At 38.0% G+C, this 21,397-nt stretch overlaps 1 protein-coding gene across 1 annotated transcript; it reads right to left on the reverse strand.

The window, feature by feature from the left end:
* Nucleotides 1-7,827: 7,827 nt before the first annotated feature.
* On the reverse strand, nt 7,828-19,267 carry LOC146450052 (putative G-protein coupled receptor No18). The gene is made up of 2 exons (XM_085100803.1): nt 19,146-19,267; nt 7,828-9,767 (listed from the first exon to the last, which is right to left on the reverse strand). The coding sequence occupies exon 2, from the start codon at nt 9,601-9,603 to the stop codon at nt 8,563-8,565; it is 1,041 nt and encodes a 346-aa protein (XP_084956929.1). The 5' UTR covers nt 9,604-9,767; nt 19,146-19,267; the 3' UTR covers nt 7,828-8,562.
* Nucleotides 19,268-21,397: the final 2,130 nt, after the last annotated feature.

Below are 21,397 nucleotides of genomic sequence, written 5' to 3' on the forward strand. Positions count from 1 at the left end.
TTTTAAATTTATTGTCTCGTCTGCCTTCTAAGTTCGTCCATTTTCAGACCGGGAATAATTTCGCAATATCCAACATCCTAGAAAATCGAGTAAATATTTACAAGCGCTGTTCATAACGCAACTATGGAACGCGCTTTTTATGTAAGGAATCAGTCAATCACAGTTGGCAAACTAGTAAATATCATTCCTGACATTGTTTTTAAATTAAATTTACTTAAACTTGAGGAAACAAAACCTGTTTGGACAAGAGCTGTTTACAAATTCCAGGTTAACAAAGACATAGCTTGCCGCCGGCGAACTTTTCGAATAAAGAGCGAGTTCACCTGCAAAGAACAATATGGCTCGTCATAAGAATGTTTCCCCTTAAATGATCTCGTCCTTAGACGGAAAATAATTTCAAGAATCACTGAAGCCTGACTCTGGAGGGCTTTTAATAAGGCATATGCCCAACGCCGTTTTACTTGTCTTGTAATATGGCTTTATGCAGGTTATATTATTAAAGCAATAATCTTGATTCAAACATTTGTACTAAACACGGGACAACATGCATCACTTCAATGTTTCGCCGGGAACTTGAATTTACACAGGAGAGCCGTACTTTAGAAAGAATGTTATGGTCAAATTGTAGATTTTTTTCTACCGCTTCCAACGTTGTCTAGATTCCATTACACAACTCTTGCTCTAAACGATGATCAAAGGAATTTTAACACCACAATCAGAAGAGGGCCAATTGATAAGGAAGATGCGATGAGGATCGATTAAAACAGCCAGCATTGGTTTGTCCAGTGTGGCACCGCTTTTGGACTGAAGAAACTTCGATGCTGTTTAGTTAGGTTTCATTCGGAAGCTTAAAGATTTGACAGAGAAAGCTAACGTTTGCGCGGTTCCACAATAATCACCCACGACTTGCCTCGTCTAGCCTCGTAGCTCAGTCGGTAGAACAACGGAAGATCGAATCCGGAGGTTGGGGGTTTGCTTCCCGCCGAAGTCAAAGATTTTTCCCTTGCCTCGTGCGGTCTCCCATTACAAAATACTGATGGCAGACTGATCCCAACGGCGGAGGTGACGAGCTTCCTGGGGGCTAAACGAAAAAGGCGTTTTCGTTCAGCTCTTGAGGAAGCTTGTCACCTCCGCCGTTGGGATAAGTCTGCCGTCAGTATTTTGTATTTGAAATAATCTTGCTGATCCAGGTCTACAAGTGATCCGGTACCACTCATCGGTTTGTCGCTGTGGAATTGCAGATTTTATTGTATTTAGTCTCCCATTCACGCTTACTAGAGCTAAATTCATGGGTTCACTTAGCACTTTAAAATACGCTGGAGAGTTAATTCTCTGATCCATCACTTGTGTCCCTGGTGCTAGTGAAGTGGATTTCTGTCATGTGATGCATTTATCTTCATCCCGTACTCGTGTCACTGTCTTGGCTAAAATGAAAACAAGAACTGAAAAATAGCCAAAAAAAAAAAATAATAATAAATAATGAAAACTGCAAAGTATATCGGCTCGTTACGCAATAGCCCATTACCATCATTACTGTGATTATTAAATCATCATTACTTCATTCCTATAGTTATCCATTATCATTGTGCACGTCCATGAAGCTTTAAAGACCAATTTAGAATCAATATCAACTAGTAATAATCAAAGATTAGGGAGTGCGTTCGATTATCTCGATCCCAGGCTCTCTCTTGGTGATGATGCCATCCGCCCCTGCAAAATCTGCGGGGAATGCCAGATACGCTTCCCAAGATCCATTCATTCCTTTATTGTCCCATACAATCTCTACTCCAAACTTAATCAGGAGTGCGTTCTTTCTACGTTGAACGCAATAAATATCCAAAAAATATTATTTATAAAGGTAATTTTTACAAAATAACTGACATTGAGGTGTAATGGAACTTATAATACTCTCTTGACTTGTAAATTTCTGTTGAATAGAATTTCAGTACAAATTGTTCTAAAAGATGCATCTTTAAGTCTCTAATAAAATGTTAGATGCGGCCTGCGTAATTGAGGGTTGAATGACACTGCACGGTGCAGAAAGATACACTGACCAGCGGCGGATGGATCACATTAGTCAGCTCTGTTTTCGTCCCTAGAGTCCTTAATAGAGCGGATTTCAATTGAGTGTCGAAAGAAATTTCACATTTGCTTTAGTTTTGCTTTACTTCGCTCTGTGATTTGCCAGAAAAACGCGCGCCACGTTCTCAACCAATCAGCAGCAAAACCAACACCAATCGCGCCTTAGTCACACGCGTTTTCCCGCGCTTGGCGCCGGTTACCTGGAGTTCTGATTGGTTCGTTGCGCTGTTTGTGTCTGTTGTGATTGGCCAGGGTAATTACTTTGGTTTTGGTTTTACGAGACTCAAATGAAAACCGCTCTATTCTAAAATGATAGCTACTTATAATTTAACATTCTTTTTTATGTTGTTCCTTGATAAAAAACAAATTAAGCTAAGTTATGAGTTGCAAGTTATTGAAAAGTGTAAATCTACCAAGCAGGGCCGTACATAGCGGGGGGCGGGAGCAGCTTCCTCCGCAAGGAAAACTGAATTTTTTCTAACATAGTGTTTGAGTTGTTGAGCTATTTCTTGTAGCTATATTGGTCCAAAATCATAAGAAAATCGACTAATATGACTTAAAAAATTTCCCTTCAAAGGAAGTCCAAATGATTATTTTGGAAAATCTTTCGAAACAAAAGCCAGTTCAAGTTTTCCGATGAAAACAATGATTTTGTAATTTGGGCTTCCTGTGGTTTAGAATTGTGTAAATAAAGAGTGGCAAGCCTACGCGACTCCCTTGCGCATTTTTTAGCCTTTTTAAATCCAGCTAACATGAGTATGTTTTTCAGAGCTAAATTCTGCGTAAATTGGTTTTCAGTAAGGAAACAATAAGCAAGGAACCGCACAACGAAAATGCTGCAGGTATACGCAGGATCTGTAAAAGATCTAATCAGCCAAAAATATAAATGACTCAAATTTCTGCAAGTATTCGTAACGGATTTAGACGATCTCTTGTGTTCACAGTATAGCTTGATGGCATATAAATCATCATCGCTTTTTCAAGCTAAACAAGGTTTTTATGCCATAATAAATCATGACAATTTAAGATAAACACCAGTGTTTTGTTTTCTTTAAAGTTCTTAGAGGCAACTTTCTGTGTAGGGGTGAAAACAAAAACGTCCAACTAGAAACCCTGTATGTATACAGGAGACCCCTGAGAGGGATGTATGGAGTTTGCCCCCCCCCCCACCCCCCACCCCCAAACAAAAAATCCTAGGTACAGCTCTGCAAAGAGTAGCACGTAAATGGTTTCGTGAAACACATTACAGAGTTTTTCAGTGATTAGACAAACGGGATTTGCTGTCAGCCTGAGGTAGAACAACCTTAATTATCCTTTTATTGTTGACGCTGGCTTCCTGGCTTTGCAGTAAGCTGTTTCTTCGTTTTTCACAAGTAGCGCAGCCATTCCGTGCAGAGACACATTTCTTGTTGTCTTCCTTGTTTTTCTGTGAATTACTTTCATCTTCTGACTCTCTTTTAGTTGTGAACGATCTCTGTCTCCTTTTATCGTTTACTTTGTACATTTTTAATCCCTCTACAGTTAGAGTCTCCCAGTCTTTTCCTTCATTTCGTTCTTGATCATCAGAGGCCAAGTCAACCTTTCGTCCACCGTGTTTTTCAGCCATGCAATCCTTGACAGTTTCCCGCGCAAAATGTTTCTCAAATCCTTCATTGTAGCGCGTTTCATTGTGGAAATGTCTGCAGAGTGAACAATAAGTCCTTCTGCATCTTTGTTTGTGTCCCAGTTTTCTTGAGCTGTCCCTTTCACAAAAAACGTAAACTAGATGCCTGGCTTCTTCAAGCAACAGAGGAGGGGACACCAAAGGAATGCCACAAGACGTCATGTTGCCATGGAAACAAAGCGTGTAGTCTGGAAAATCCCTATCCGTCATCTTTCATTAAAATTATCTTCAACTAATGCTCCAAATTGATGAATTTGACTTCACCAAGTTTTTAAACAACTCGATTGCGTTGCTGACCTTCAAATCGGTACAACGATGAAAGAAAATTAACTGGGAATGCCGCCATACAACGAAAATTATAGTGAGAATAATTACAGGGTTCAGAACAAATCGTAAATTTACAGTTTGCGCCCTTTACAGCCTTTTCTTGGTCGAACCAGGCAGACAGCGTTTACAATTCACCAATCGAAGCGATGCTATTCAAATAGTTCACATAACGACGTTAAACAAGTTTTGATACATAAGTGTTGTAAACCACTTATTTGGTTGCAGTGATGTGACGTCAAAAGTAACTGAATACCCGCATAAGAAAGACAAGTAAATATTTAGGAACAAACCAGATGAATTCACAAACGCAGCATCCACGCTTACAGTAGAAATGGGTAAAAGGAAATCCACGAAAACAACTTTTCTTGCTTCCAGATCTTTCGAGCGGAGTGAAAATTTAAAGCGACGTTTCGGCACAGCAGGTGTGTATTACCTGATATAAAATATTTATTACTTTAAGAAGTCATTTTTATAAATAGATGAATTTATGCAAATCTTGGGCAAACGGACGAGCCAAGTTTAGAAAGGCTTAATTTAAGCTAAGAAGCTCAGTATGGAAGGTCAGCTTGTGTAAATACTTGCGAAAAATCACGTTCTTTGACAAAAGCGAAGAAATTTGAATATTACAAAAATATACACTATAAGGTCCGATGACTACAGCAAGGCTGTTGCGCTGTTTTTGTCTCAATACCATGTTGCGGGAGCCAGACGAGAATTTTTCGTGGGATATATGTTGATTAAACTTTACGAAGAATAAAAGTAAGATTGTCATAGGAGAAACATAAGATGCGGCATTTGAGCAGTTGCGCATGCGCTACTTTCATTGCTCTCAGTACAAGATCAGAAGTAATAGAAATCCTTTGTAAACTCGGAATAAATCCAACTAAACTAACTGCCACCATGAGAAGCTAGCTCCATTTCGGCAGCTGTTTTAACTTTTCTTTGAGAATCACTGTGTGCCTGTGATTATAATTATACCTACTGGGGTTGAGTCACAAAGCTCTCCTAATTTAAGAAGTATCCCAAGAATTGTTTCTGAACAATATATTCTATAGTTAATCCAACAGTAGGCTGTTGTTAAGAAACAATACTTAAAGTGCTACTATGATCAAATTTTTCCCTTTGGAATTTCAAGGTTTATCACATAGAATTCTAGGAAAGATTAAAAACTGCAAAGAATGAAGCATTTCTGAAACAAATTGGCTGAGATATCTTTTCTCATAACATTTGATCAAAATTCGGTTGAGTTTATGACGTCATCACTTGGCTAATTTGCATATTTTAAAAATTTGAAAATCTCTGGAACAAAAAAAGATATTTGAAAATAGTAAACAGCATTCTTCTTCTCGTACAGACTACTTTTTTATGTTTTAAAATGGCTTAGATTAGAAGGACGCGAATTTCGTCATAGTAGCACTTTAAGGAACTCGTGAATCTTGCCCCAGGATTCTATTCCGTCCTTCAGGGTCTCAGTGCGACTTGCATTTATATTTAAATTACTCAGAGAATATTTTTTCACGTGTGTCATTGTAATTACCGGTCCACGTCAAAAAAACCTTTTATGGCAAGGCACTCAGCTGCCACAAGCTAGTTTACATGCCTGACTTCACTCGTAAAATGAGAAACAAATCAAACATCCAACTCGCACGAGCCAAACCAGCTGGTAAGTTACCAGCATGGGCAAAGATTTGAACTCGGAGCCACCAAGAAACAATTCCAGCTCCCTCCCTCCCTCCCTCCCTCCCTCTGTCTTCCCTTTTTTTTTTTACTTTAGCTTTTGTACAATATATTTGTTGTAAGAAATGTGACTATTGGTTATTGTATTTGTGGCTTTAGTTTATGCCTGTACCTCTTTTACAACAAGTTTTGTAACTAATCAAGTATAACGAAAAACCCCACCAGGGGAGTGTCAATTAAAGCTATTGTATTGTATAGTAATGATTATATCGTCCTTTCATGTCACGTGATTAGCTGGTATTGAAATTTTGCCTCTGTTTTTGTCATATCCTAAGCTGGAGGGAGCCTGGACCTTATAAGCCCCCGGTTTCAAATTAAGGCTTCCCCATCACAAAACCTATTTGTTATGTGTGGTGTGTAATATTTAGGGGTGACGAGACAAATAAAAAAATCTTTTAGTATCTTTTGACATCTAAACCAGAGCGAGCTTCGGCCGTATATCGGGATTTGAAGTCTGGTAACCACTCGGCTGCCTTGCCTTCTTGTCAGCTGGTCACACGGTGCAGGATTGCGTAATAAATGGCATGTGACTTTAGATACAACCACATCTGTCAAGTCTAGCCGAAGCTGTTGTATGGATTGGAGCACTATACCAATTAACAAATAGATTCAGTAATGGATCACAGATGACGTCAAAATGTGCTAAGAACAAAAAAAAAAGCACACGAGGCGCAGCCGAGTGTGTCACTGATGTTCTTACCACATTTTGACGTCTTGAAGTTCTGTTACTTAACAGACGCACGGCAACATGGAATCTATTTGTTTTACATAATAAAGAGGCAAAAGTTTTTAATAGTGACGTCATCTATGCGTCTGTCCTTCAATAGAACGTAAGTAAGAACCAATCAAAATGCGTGTAGAATTCAGATCATTATACAAGGCTGATCGGACTGCGTAGAAAACTTTACACAACAGCGACATGATAGAGACCAAACCGAGAATCAACAGAACGCGGCAACCGTGGACAGCTGTTTCGAGCTGGTTGGCTCTCGTCAGCACGGTGTAGCACAGCAAAAAGTAGAACAACCAACGCGAGTCGAGTGGTCTACCAAATGCACTTGGTAGTGATTTCGGATGGGCCCAAATTCAGACATCCGTCCACATCATAGCGCGTGACTACGAACAATGAACAAAGAAGTGAAATATCATGTCGGTGTCGCAACAAGTTAAATGAGAAAAGCAAACTTTCCTTCACAGGTACATGGCCAAAGCATGTTAAAAAGTACAGCATATCGGATCTTAGAAGATCTACGGTCCAAAACATAAAAGCAAAAAATAAGCAAGAAACCGCACAACCAACAGTTCGGTAGAACAGTTTGCAGAAATTTGAGTCATTTATATTTTTGGCTGATTAGTCTTTTATAGATCCTGCGTATACTTGCAGCATTTTCGTTGTGCGGTTCCTTGCTTATTGTTTGTTTATTATATAACATTGAATGCTACCCCCAACGAAGTAGAGTAAAGGAGTCCCAGGAGGGAGGGACAGGTGCGAATTATAAAAGGCAAAATTTGGGAGCCCCTAACCCTAGACCCAGAAGGGTCCAACGGCTCAGGGCAATGGCTTGAAACCAAGTGTCAAATAAAACACGTGAGATGAGGGCTCTTACTAGCTTTAAACACGCGATATGCTAGGATATAACTTTTTATCACGTTTTTTTTTTCATATTTCTTTAATGACTTATTTCCTGCTGTTATACTGTATTTAAATTATTACTATTTTTACTACTATTATTAGCCTTGATTACCATATAAACTAGATAGTTACGTTTATGACAGTCAATAGGAACAGACACAATTGTCATTTCTTGTGCTAATTATTGTGAGTTAATCTCTAGTCTTAATTTTTATAATTTGTAATTATCACACGGCATGTCTGAAAACCAGCTTGCTGGGCCATTTACCGTGTTTAAATAAAGTTGATTGAAATTGAAATTGAAATTGGAGTGCCCCTCCCCCCCCCCCGTCCACCCCCCCTAAACAGTCTCCGGTGTTGCTCATGTGAATTACGTTCTTACAGTACGGACCTCGAACTTGGTTAGTAAGAGGTATTTATAGAATTTAAGTTACAAGCCTTTACTAGTAAGAGTGAAAACTGAGATAACTACTCTCAGTGAGGTCCTACTTAAGTTGTACCACTTTCGTGCCGTTTACTTTAGTTTTGCGTTCTATGATTGGTTAATATAGACTCGTGCTACTTTCTTAACCAATTAGAAGTTAACAAATGAATGATGACGTGGGAGCATCGCTGTTGACGCAATTTACTTGCATTTGTTCCGAGTTCTGATTGGTTCGCTATGTAGCTTTCCTTTGTTGTGATTAGTTAGAATTGACTACTCTATTTATGTGACCAATTGCACTTCAATCTGCTTTATGCAAATAGTTGTGTTTGTGCTTAAACAATGAAGATCACTCAGTGACTTAATGGGTTGATTCTTAACTACGCCATCTTCGGCCTAAAAGCCCCTGGCACAAATCTTGTCTCTGAGGACAGCAGAGTGAATGGCAGACCCATCCAGACCCATGGCTTTCCACGCATACGTAAGCTAGCTGAATAGGTTTGACTGCTTTCGAAGACTGGATAAATAGGAATTCTGGCTCCAGTTATTCAAAGAGCGGATAACTTTATTCAGCGGATAAGTCGCTATCCAGCGGATAAAATGTGTTGGAGTACGCTTTACGCGGATAGCGATTTATCCACTCTATCCGCACCTGGCTGACTAAAGTACAAAAAAGTCTCATAAATATTTTTTTCTCTACATCGCTTGTCCTCTTCCAAAACGGCTCAACACATCTTGTTTAGCCTTCCGGTAAATAGCCACCCAAGTATTTCTCATTTCTGTGTTGAAGCCCGCGTAAATAAACACGTTGACACAAGCGTTAGCGTACGCCATAAACACTGTTACCTTGACAACAGTTAGCGGAGTGCATGTGGGACAGCCCAACAAACTGATGATGTCAATCACGGTGATTGGCGTTGTCAAAAACACAAAGATACCGACGACGATCAAAACAATCTTTGTAGCTCTTCGCTCTTTCCTTCCTCCGGCCCTCGGCAATTGCGCTCGGCTACTGCTCGTGTCACTGTCGTTACAGGTTTGGATCGTCACGACTGTGGCCAATGCGTCTTCATTGAAGATCGCAGACGGGCCATCTATAGCAGAAGTGTGACTTTTCTCTACGTTAATACGACGAATTTGTCTCCTTGCAGTTTTGAGGATGAAATAGTTGGTGAACGCCAGGATTATTATTACGGTTAAATTGACGATAGAAAATAACATGAAAAGATACTCTCTGCTAAGCGTAGTGGAAAACAAGCAAATATCAGCAACTTTTGCGGTGTCCGCGGCTCCCCACCCCATTATGGGCAAAAACGCGATGATAAAAATCAGTATCCATGATACTGCGATAATTATGCTCACTTTACAAGGTACAGCCAAAGAGGGGTACAGAAAAGGCCGTCTTAATGCCAGGAATCGATCGAGGCTTATTAGCGTCAGGTTAAAGTTTGACGCACCAAAGAGAAACACAGTCAATGGTATAACCACAAGACATGGAATCAGCGGCTTGTGAGTGTCTGTTTGATTGAGTTGATCAGCCAGACGAAGAGGCATGGAGATAGCTCCTTGAAGCATGTCTGCCACAGCGAGATTAAGGAAAAGAAAGTTACACACTGTGCGAAGTTTTCTGTTCCACAGGATTGCCACGATGACCATAAAATTACCGATAACAGCAACAAGGGAGACAGTGATCATGAAGATGGACGTCAAAATGATTTCAAGCGAGTACGAGGTCATTCTTCGTCAAGCTTTTCACAGTTCTGAGCTGAATTTCCACCAGTTCTTCTTTTATTGAAATCCTCAACTCAAATTCAAGCGGATGCGGTTTCCGTTTCTCATAAACATCATTTCATCTTGATTGCTCTAGTTTCGTTTTCTTTTCTCGTCAAATACAATTGTACCTGTCAAGAAAAATTGGAGAAATGAGCCACAAAATGACCGAACTAATTTTCTTTTGATCTCCTACGTGACAAAGCTACCTCTTAAGATAAGGTTTTCAAAATAAGCCCGTGGTCTTTTCCGGAGAATTTCCTTCAAGCATCATTAACTATCCCTTCATTAGGCATGTAATGAATATTCTTTCCAAATAAACGCTGCTTTTATATCAACAAACAGACATGACACACCCACGTGCATTGTACGTGAAAAAAAAATATTTGTTGTATTCACTTAAATGGCGGGTACCAATTTGTCCATAAATGGCTGAATATGCTTAAAAGAGCCTTATAGATTAAATCCGGTGCACTCGCGGAAGTTTTCGATCTACCGCTGATTTCCATGGCCCCCGCCGTTATCAAGTGAACATTTTTTAGCCCCTTTTGAGATCGGTTTTTCTCGCTATAACAGAGATTTCATTGTAAAGCGTTTGCTCGTTGTTTTGTCACAGTTTGTTTTTGTGGTGAATCGAGAAGAGCCTTAACAGAGACAGTGAGTTTGATTTTTTTCTATGTTTCGAAAGTTAACCCGAAATTGTGTGTTATGTAAATTTATATTATAAAATTTAAGTCTATTTTATAAACGTTTTCAATAATTGCAATTAACCGTTAAATCGAACAAAGAATTTCACTGATCCGCCTGTGATATTCATCCTGCCTGTCGCTAAATAGTATAATTAAAGCAAGAATACACAAGAGGCACTAAATATGAAAAAGACAAAACATGATTTAATAAGTTTTAAACAAAAGATTCTTTAACAATGGACGACTCCGATGTGGAATATATATGTATTACGCAAACCAAATAGTCATCTTTTATTTTTAGTTTACTAGCAAGGTTTTACAGAATGAAGTGAAAGAAAATTTAAAAGAGGATTCTATCATGAGAACCCGACGAAGAAAATTTTCGAACATGGGCATTACTTTGTTCCTTTGATATAACTGGTCGTTACGGTGATCTTATGTGAAAATATGGCTGATTCACTTACAACGAATATTCCCTGCTGTCTTTGTTTCATTTTCAAATGATGTCGACACAGTTTGATATTTTAGAGAAATAGTCAAGATGCAGAAAATTTTAGCGGATGACACCTACTCGCACGAACGTATCCACGAGCTTCCGAGCCGGCTTTCCAAATATTCTTGCTGGCCATAATTCGCTAGCTAAACGCTATTTTTCCTCCCTATAAAATCAAAAGGAATTATACGTTCCCTTCTTATGAAACTATGAGGCGACATTTCATAAAAGAAAACTCTACTTTTATCACAGTTCAATCCGAAAATTTCAGGCGATTCATTCTAGTTTCCAAACACTGAAAGATATTTACCGTATTAGCGAACCGTTGGTTCTTCCTGCATGTTGTATCAGTCAAAAAGAAAATTAAAAAATTAATTTAAAAAAGAAAAAAACAAGCAAAACATTCATGGAGGGAAATAGGGGAATTGTATTTCAAATCAGATATTCTTGGCAATTTATAGGTGGAAATATGGCTACGAAAATGGTTACCCAGGCAAGAAAAGGCTCTCATTTGGAAGATCGGTAATTAATTTCTAACTAACTATTAATCTCGCGCGGTGTTTTGCTTTGAATATCACAGCCTTGAGGGGAATAAGCTGCAAATTTGCTTTTAATATTACACGCACGGCCTTTAGGGGAATAAACTGCAAATGTTTCTAGACCAAAACCCAACAAGAAGATATCCAGAGGATATTAAAGAGGTTGTTAAAGATAAGGATTGAAAATACCTCTTGAATTTTCAATTGAAAAGATCGTAATTAAACACAGAAATGGTAATGTTTCTAGAGAACGTGCAAAATATTAGCTATAGATATTTTCAAAACAGACAGCCGATAGATGATAATTTGTGGTAATAAGACTGAGTGGAGTCCAGTCCGGTCTGTAATGATACGATTGATTAATAAAATTAGACGACCGCGTAGCGGGAGCGCAATTTGTTTTTAAATCACTCGTATGATTACAGACCGTATCCGGACAACACGAAGTCCTATTACCAATTAATCTTTTACAATAACTGTCCAAATTTCCGCGCGCTGATTGGCTCGTAGCTATTGTCTATAAGAGTACAGACAATAAAAATGACGTCAGATGTAACGCGCGCGCTTTCTCAACGAAAAAAAAAAAGCCAATTTCGCTCGTACTTTTTCCATGTTATTGTAAAAAACAAATCGACGGCAGTTTTCTATGGTCTATACTCTTACAGACCATAAAATGACGCCATAAAATGTCCAAAACTTGCCAGTGAAACCACTCGCCTGCGGCTCGTGGTTCCACTTGAGTTTTGAACATTTTTTGACGTCATGTTATGGTCTATAAGAGTATAGACCATAGAAAACTGCCGTCGATTTGTTAAATAACCACTATATAGACTCTAGAAACATTACAATTTCCTAGAACAAATAAATATGACAAAAAATACAGAGGGACATGAAGGAGGAAAACTTGCAGATTAACGTTTAATCAATCAAAAGCATTGCAACCCAATTTCCGAGGAAAAAGTCTTGAAAATTCATTTCATTAATTGAAAGCAAAACAGAACAAAAATTTAAAAAAAGGAGAAAACTTTTTTTGACAAAGAAAAGCTTGTGAGTTGCTGTTGTTATAGAAACTGTAATAATTGTGATTGGTTGATTGAGTGCAGAGCTTTTAATGTGAAACTTTTGAATGCAGGGGACCACACGACGAAAACAAAAGTTCTGAATACGTTTTGAGGAAAACAAAATGGAGAAAACTTTGTTTGACAAAGAAAAGCCTGTGAGTTACTGTTGTTATAGAAACTGTAATAATTGTGATTGGTTGATTGAGTGCAGAGCTTTTAATGTGAAACTTTTGGATGCAGGGGACCACGCGACGCACAAATTAACTGTTCTGAATACGTTCCGTTGCCGGATCTCTTGAAGAAGAAATGCACGTGCCAGACCTCACTTTACGTGTAAATAAACCAAACTGATTGCAGGGCTGACACTACGGCAAAGGGCTCATTTATTTGCGCCAATATTTTAACTTGTGTAACTAGTCTTCTTCTGTGCCAGAGTTGCTATTCCTCTGGACCTTTTAAGGGAGAAAACCCTGAAGTTCAGAACGCTCCTAGTTTTGCTGTGTTCACTTCTCTTAATACTAGAAACATATTACTTCTTTTAGTGTACATTCTTTTTTTCATCTTCTTTTTTGCTTTCCTTTTGTTTTTTCTTTTCACTTTTTTATTCTAATCTAATGATTATTTTCGTATATTAGAAGTATTTATATATTATAAGATGGATAGTCTTGCCGATAACAGACTTTTTAAATCATATTTTAACATTAGAATTATGCGAGGTAGTCCGTTACATAAGCCTTATTGGCTTCTTCGGGCTACATTGCCTTGTTAATGTTTAATTTGTTAATGTCGTATTTGAGTGTGTGACGGCAATTGATAAACTGAACTGAAGAGGACTGGTTACACCCGTTAACACATTGGTCCAAATAAATAAACCCTTTGCCGTAGTGTCAGCCTTGCAATAAGTTTGGTTTCTTTAATGTGATTGGGTCACAGAACCGTTCGATTACACTATCCGATTACAGCTCTGTAGGTTAATTAGTGCAAAATAAAGCAGTTTTTAAGCCAATCACATTCGACGAAATTGTAATGGTTGAAAGCAAAACAGACCATAACAATTTTTGAAAAATAAAAAAAATTGGAGGAAAATTTGTTTAACGAAGAAAAGCTTGTGAGTTACTGTGATTGGGTCGCAGAACCGTTCGATTACACTATCCGATTTCAGCTTTGTAGGTTAATTAGTGCAAAATAAAGCAGTTTGTGGGCCAATCACATTCGACGAAATTGTAATGGTTACGATCAAAGCTGAACTCGTGCTTGACAGGTGTAAGTAATCACAAGTCTTGCTAATATCAACACGAATAACATTTTAAGGAGCAGGAGTTTTAAGACATTTAGAATAGTTTTTGAAAGCAAAACGTGTTAAAACCGACTGCGCATGCGGAATAAGAAACACTTCGTTGTTCTCCTCTGGAATGATTACGGCCTTGACCATCAGAATCACGTGACCGGATGCAACTATGTTTCTTTCTCGCAGGAGGAAAACTAGACCCTGGTAAGGAGATGGCATCATCAGTATTAAAAGGTCATGTTATCGATATGTTAACACGGTAAAAGGCCAATTTCATGGAACTTGCTGTGCGGAATAAAACCTTACCTTTGTACCGGCTCACAAAGAGAAGAAACGAACACCTGCCTGACCAGTTTAAAACCTTACCAGTACGATGTAAACCCGTTGCTCTATATCATAGAATAATACGTTAGATCCGATGCAAGCTTTGTACCAGTGGCTCAGTGCAAACATAACATAGCTGTATGTTTTCTGAAATATTCTTCGGCGATAGATAAACGAGTTCAGTTGAAAACAAGAAAAATGAAGTGAGAAAGAAGAGTTTAACAGTTACTGAATGCAGAAACATATTATCACTAACGAGCATTTACAACGCACCTGCAAAATTTAGCGAGATTTAGAATACGTATTTGTCTGTCTTTCGGTTTAGTAAATATTGCAGGTTAGAGAAAGATCTTTGGAGACTCGAAATGAATATATAAACTTGCCCTCAGATTAAAAAAAACCTTTCAGTGAAACATATAAGTAAGTCTCTCGTCTGATTTCAGAAAATATACTGAACCATCCGCAAATATTAAGTAACCAGGTTTGGCCTGTAAAAAAAATTGGTATTTAAAAATAAAATAAACTTAGCCTGGACTGTATTTTTACCTTAATAGCGTATGACCTGGGATTTGCTTGTCTTTTCTCTTGCACAAGCAACTCAGCAGCAAAACTTAGCCTAATGTGAGTGACATACTGAACAGCTTCTAACGTTTCTAAGGAATATTTGTCACTCAAAAAGAACTTAACTTAATTTATTATATTGTCAGCTCAATAATTTTTTTTATGAAACTAAACAAAAAGAATTTAATTAAATCCTCTATGAACGAAATAAAGAAAACTTGGAGTGCTACTTAAAGTCGAGATCATTTATAACAAAGAAAAACGGCTTCGCTTGAAAGGCAATGTATTAAAGATGTATGGTTTTAAACAAATAACTGACCATGTACTTCCCGAGTAAGCGTCAAAAATATCATCCGTAATGTTTAGCTAAATTAATTGCTTTTCATAAACTGAAAACGAAATATTTTGTACAATTTAACACCAAGATTCAGTAAACTAAAAAAGACGTAATTCTAAGCTGAAAAAATTGCTCTTCATCGGGTAAAGTTGTTCACAATAACAAAGTTCTTCGAGGTGGCAAAGAAAGCATTAAGGTTGGTGATATTTCACAATCATCACATCAGAGTAATTGACAAGAGAATATATTACATAATAATGTACAAACCAATGATATCAAATGGTAAACCAAATTGAACGGCGGCCTCGTATTAACTCTAAGAACTCTAAAACTACGTTGATATCGCCCAAGGGTCTCGAGAATTTAAACTCGGGAATAGCTATAAACGGTTTGACTTGTCTTACCAGAAACAGGGGCCGAGATGTTTCAAGTTTTTTTCTCAAATGTACATTTCTCGAGAAAAGTCTAACTGAATTAATATCATAATGTTGCATGCAGCTCTACATTTTAATTCCACTGTTTTTTTTTTAACATTTTTTTGGAGGGGGGGGGGGGGGGGTGGTGGTTAAAATATCAGAAACCATTGAACTCGAAAAAAGCCAGGAAAAAAATTGACTTATATAGCCGGGATTACTTTGAATGTGACGCGCCCTCTTATTGGCTGTTTCTAAGTCACGTGGTAAAGACTAAAGCGACGAAGCCGTATGCCTCAATTAAAATCTTTTCAGTTGGCAGTCATACTACAAACGCTCTTGTCTGTTTAGTGTGTGAAAGTCAACTTGTTAACATCGAGACAGGTTCAGGCCACACTCATCTTACGTAGCAATCTCGTTCCCAGAGGCCGCGATCCTTTTTGGTCAGCGCCAAGGATCCGTTGGGTGCAGGCAATAGGGAGCTTAAGCAGCGACGACGGCAACGGCAACAAAAACGTCACCTGAAAATATACCTTTATTTCATTTGTGCCACCGCCGTGTGCTCACGTTCTCCAAAAAACCTAGAATTTGGTCATTTCACGTTGTTGTTTTGTAGGGGACAGAGAAGAAATGTACCAAAATGTAAAATGCACGCGCAGAGCGATTGTTTTTGCTCATTAAAACCTATTGTTTTGTCGCCGTCGCCGTTGCTTAAGCTCCCTAAACTCTCGTACCCAGCAGAGTCCTCAGGGTCTTTGGTCAGTGCTTTGTTGCCAGGAGAGACTCTGGGGAAATGAATTTTTTTCACCGCAGGATTTCTGCGGCAAAACAGTGCAAGACGATACGGAGCAGCCAGTCAAAAAATTTTAAATGTTTTCGATTTCCCCAGAGTCTCTCCTGACGACCAACCGCTGGCCAAAGAGCCTGAGGACTCTGGGTACAAGACTTGGATGCAGGTGTTAATGAGACGTTAATGAGTTTATTATTGCTGTTGATAAAGCAGGACACAGTTAATAAAAGGCAATGGTTCATTCTATGGTTTTGTTAGCAGTTTTGGCCTTGACCAAGCACAAACCACGATAGATTTTTTAAAAAAGTGTTGGAGCAACTGACCTATAGAAACGTTCCTGTTATTCAACTGTAGTGTGAACATTAAAACAAAGAATTGTTCCCTTCGCGGCCATTCCAGCATAAACTGCAGCACCATTGTTTTCATGGCAAGGTGTCATAACCAGTCCCTCGATTAACTATTAGCAGGGTAAAGGAGTGGTCGTTTGTTTTGTCATTAGAAAGATTGCTTTGTTAATAGTTTTCAAACTGGCGTCGTCTGGGAAGTTGCGTTTCTACAGAGTATCAAATAAGAAATTTAGCTTCAAATCAGCGAAAGAGGATTCAAAGGACAGCCATAAAACGACAAGAACTGAAGAAGATAATATATTTGAAACTAAGGTACAGCATTTTGTAAGGAACACGAACCAAATACAACCTATTTTACGGACCTGTACGGGAAGGAACATGTCTTGAGGCACGGGTATATGTAATTTGTTTACGAAACTCCAGTTATATAATAAAAACAGCTAATTGCTAGTCCCTTAGACAAAGCTACAGGGTTTCCTCGTTTTACAGGTCAAAAACTTCGAGATTTTCGGTAAATCAAACTGTTTTTCCTGGAATCAGAAATAAAGCTTATTGTTTGCCAAAGCTCAACTTCAACATGATTCAATAAATTTCAAATCCGAGAGCCAAAAAATTAAGTTTTTGAGTCAAATCTTTTTTTAAAAAAATAAGCAGGGGTGTTCATTGATGAACGGCTTTCTCTTATTTTATACCATCCCGATGGTTTCAGTGATTTTTCGCCTCCCTTCTTTGTTTTTGTCCCACTGTATATTTCTGCGTAGCAACTTTGAATAACATACTTCATTTGTAAACACAACCGGGTAAATAGGAAGAAATTAAAAAGAAATTGAAATTAAATTTCATCGTAAAAAAGTTAGATCTACCTTGTACAGCATAATAAACAGCACCACAAGAAAAATATTGCTCAGTAGCTTTCGTTTGGGGGGAGGAGGGGGGGGGGGGTGGGGTGGGGGATGGGAGGCAAGTGTTCTCACCACTGCGCCACCAATAAATGTGGCCCAAGCTCGATTCCCGTACTCAGCGTCATATGTGGGTTGAGTTGGTTGTTGGTTCTCGTTCTTGCTAAGGGAGATTTTTTCAATGTCTCCGGTTACTCCGCTTTTCCCCTCTCCTCAAAAACCATCATTTTCAAATTCCAATTCGATCTGGATTCTTGTCAAGCACTTTAATTTATCTTGAGCCTCTGGCTCGGGAAATTGTGCAAACACACCCCGTGTTATTGACATGAAATAAATTACTTTACTGTACTTTTACTAAATCATGGTCACCGACTTCACGGTTTTATCTTCAAATTTAACAGGGCCAACTTATGTAACGCAACAAACAGTGGCAAAGGCTCAACTGCTTAGGATTTTGACCTCGGAAGAGAGCCACTTTAAGATGCAACAGCTTCGGTTTTAGTCTTTTCTTTTTTCATGACTACAGTTATTTTCGGTAAGTAGCGCTTTTTCACATTCTATCAGATGCTACAGATATTTTATTAGAACCTCTGTTATATCTCACGTGAATATGAAATGAATGAATCTAAGGCGGTGCCATAAATTCGCCTGCTTTTTTAACAAATAAACAAATAAAATAATTAAACTCACCTTTTCACGTAAGACCCACTACATCTATATTACATAAGCTTAAGGTTGCATCGGCTTATCACAAATATATAACATTCTATCACTAGGCAGGACATTAACTGTCAAACAACCTTCATGAAATAATTTGCTTCCTTACCGTTCTGCACTTTCGTCCTAACAAGCCGGATATCTGCCGCTATATGAGTTCTTTTTGCTAAGCTACTAGTTTAATGGAAGTATCGTTTTTCCACTGACAAATGCATATTCTACTTTTTACAAATACAGAAAACAATGCAGAGACAATAATTTCCAAATTTTCCTCGAAAGCATGGTTAATGTACCCATTAATGTTCCTCGGAAGTATTATGAAAATTTTCACATGAATACGATTCAGGGCAATTTAATTTGTGCTTGATATTGTCTCATTATTATTTCAAACCTTTTAATTCACCGATATCGATCTACATCCATTACTCAGCTTGCTTCGAGAGAGGCAATCAGAAAGTAGAACTTATCTTCCCTTTTTAATGTAAAAAAACAAAAGCGACTGAAAGCCACTATAAGCACTCATGCAAAAACCCACCCTTCAAAACTGCTTTCAAATGCAGATGAAATTACGTAATGCCGGATTTGGCGAATTCATTTTGTTCGACGAAAGTGCATTCGCTGTTGAAAAGTCTGATTAAAGATAAAATTGACGTAAACCTCACACGCCTAAAACCTGGCAACTAAAACGCAGCCTTTGTTTTCAAAGGCGGCCTGTTTTGTCATGAGGTTCAGTTAGTCTCACCTATAACATTTTCACTCAGTAAATTTTACTTTCCTTTTTAATTACATTTACTGGTATGACATGAGCAAAGGTTTCAAATTTGTAACTATAAAGGATTTACAGCTAAACACGCTAAACCAAGCACATATGCATACACCTGACATCTGGCAGAACACTATATTTTCAACTGATAGTATGCAACGAAAGGGTTCGGAATATTCTCAAATCTAACGACTTGTTTTTGAAATTTCGAAAGGTTGTAAAGTTGCGCTGATTCACAAATCAGGAAACATTAACCATTTTTAAAAAACTCATTAATGGAATACTCACCAGTAATTTGATCAGCTCCCGTTGCTTATGAATTTCCGGCTAACATCAGTACACACTCGGGTATTGACTAAATTTCAAAATCTTGTACGACACTGCCTCCTGATATCGGCCATGTTGTCAACTGTGCTGACATTAGAACACTGAGTGGCCAAAACTTTATTAGCAAAAATTTATATCGATTAAGGCGATTAAAATCCCACTCTTTGCAAATAAAAAAAACAATTAGCGACCGTTATAAAAAAAAAACGAAGACGAAGCTGAGTTGCCACGCAGATTTAATAATTATCTCGATTCGCAACTCCCTCGGCGAAAATGATCTCCACGATGTTTACTGAATTAACGACGCTTTAAAGAACTTTGATATTTTGTTTCTCTGCGGTTTATGTAATTTATTTTCTAACTAGAAGAAAAGAAAATGAAAAGATCCTGTGGGTGGCAGCAAGACATTCAGATTTTTATGCTAATTGACAAGACTACGACATCTGAAATTAAGGACAGTTGATCCTCGTTTTATTTCCCAGCTCGTGACGGAGAATTTGGTGATTAAACTTTAGCCCACTCTGCTAGCTTTCAGCCCAGTGCTGCTTTCAGCCTTTTCGTATTTCCAGGTGATAAAATCAGAACATGAATTGTTTAATTCTATCACTTATTCTCAGAGTTTGCAGCTGTAAAAGCGTGTCTCAAAGCGTACCTCACCCAATTAAAGTTTTATTTTGTTTGTTGCTGTTGTTGTTTAATACGCAGGAAAGTCGCAAGGCCAACTGTGGAAGTTGACAAAACGACATGGAAACAACGAATCAACGTAGCACGATTCTCTACCGAGAGATAATGACATGGACGATCAGATAGCGATATAAGGCTTAGTGTAAAAACACAATTTTTATTTTCAATAAATAAGTTGACATACGTTCTGTTGTTTCTAAGGAAACATTTGTTGATGACAAACAGACAAAAATTGTGAAGCATTACGCACACATCGTTTATCTATAGCAATTTTATCGGTCATTTCGCGAGACTTCACTGCTCTGTACGTGACAGGAAAATACACCGGTATTAAAATTCTGTTTTCCTCCGAGGGCGTACGTTCGTAGGGGCTCAAACAGTAAACAGCTTTAAAGTATTATTAGTGTGATAGATTAACCATCGTTTCCGTACTCGTTTGAAAGTATGGCGCTCCAAACTTGACCAGACTAAGACCCAACAAAGATACTCAAATCAAGAAATTCAAAATTAAGTTAGCAGAAGTGACATATGGTACAGCCGATAAGTATATCAAGCAGCACCACAGAAAACTCCTGTTCAGTTTTACTTGAATGATATAATCCATAACAACTTGAACAGCATTATAAACTGAAAAAGTTATGTAGCTGATGGAAATACCGTGTATATCATCCTATCCTATACTATCCTATCCCGTATCCTACCCTATCCTATCGTAATAAACAGCACCGCACTGAGTAAAGTACTGCTCAATGGCTTTCATCCGGCAAATACTGACACTTTTGAATTTCACCTTCAGATCACTTACAGCATAATAAACATCACCATGAGATATTGTATGATCTCTCGGATAGGATTACTTTGCCATTTTTCTTCAGCAGGATTTTATTGAAGGCAAATGCAATCACAAGGAGTGCGTTCAAAGGGTGAAATTTCCGGTCAAGATTCAAACAGCGCATTCTACAGAACTTTACTCAATCGACCCATTAATTCCAATTTCATAAAGAAAAAAAGCAAACGAAAAAATGTTTCAAACCCGGGCTAATAAGCGAGCAACCTATAAAACCATCTAAATTCTAATGCAAAAATAACTTCGTCTTATTTTTTCCTTTGCGCATCACCTTGATTTCAATGGTGAGAAAGTCGTTTACATTAAATCTTTTATACCACGTATGAGAAATTAACTTTACTTTGGAATTTTCTGTTTTTAAACCATTTCCAGTGTTTTTTTCTTTAACTTTCTTCCGTGTTTTTTATCCGCTTTCGGTCGATTTATAAACCTCAAAAAATAATCTTCTTGTGGAATTGCAAATGGATCATAATTTGAAATGTGTCAAACGAATGCGAGTTCGCAGATGGTTTTTACCGGCTGATTCGGTCTCAAAGCAACGCGTAGAGAAAATTCAGTTTGAGTCATAGATCATGAGTTAACATTATTCAATAAAACAAGTTTACTTTATTCAATGAGTGACACAGGCATACTCGGAAAAAGGATATCAGGAGTCGAACCTCAGTAAGACCTTCCGATGACT

Source organism: Pavona decussata, unplaced genomic scaffold (assembly GCF_977016875.1).
Source record: "Pavona decussata unplaced genomic scaffold, jaPavDecu1.1 SCAFFOLD_510, whole genome shotgun sequence".
In the NCBI taxonomy this organism is placed as follows: Eukaryota; Metazoa; Cnidaria; class Anthozoa; order Scleractinia; family Agariciidae; genus Pavona; species Pavona decussata.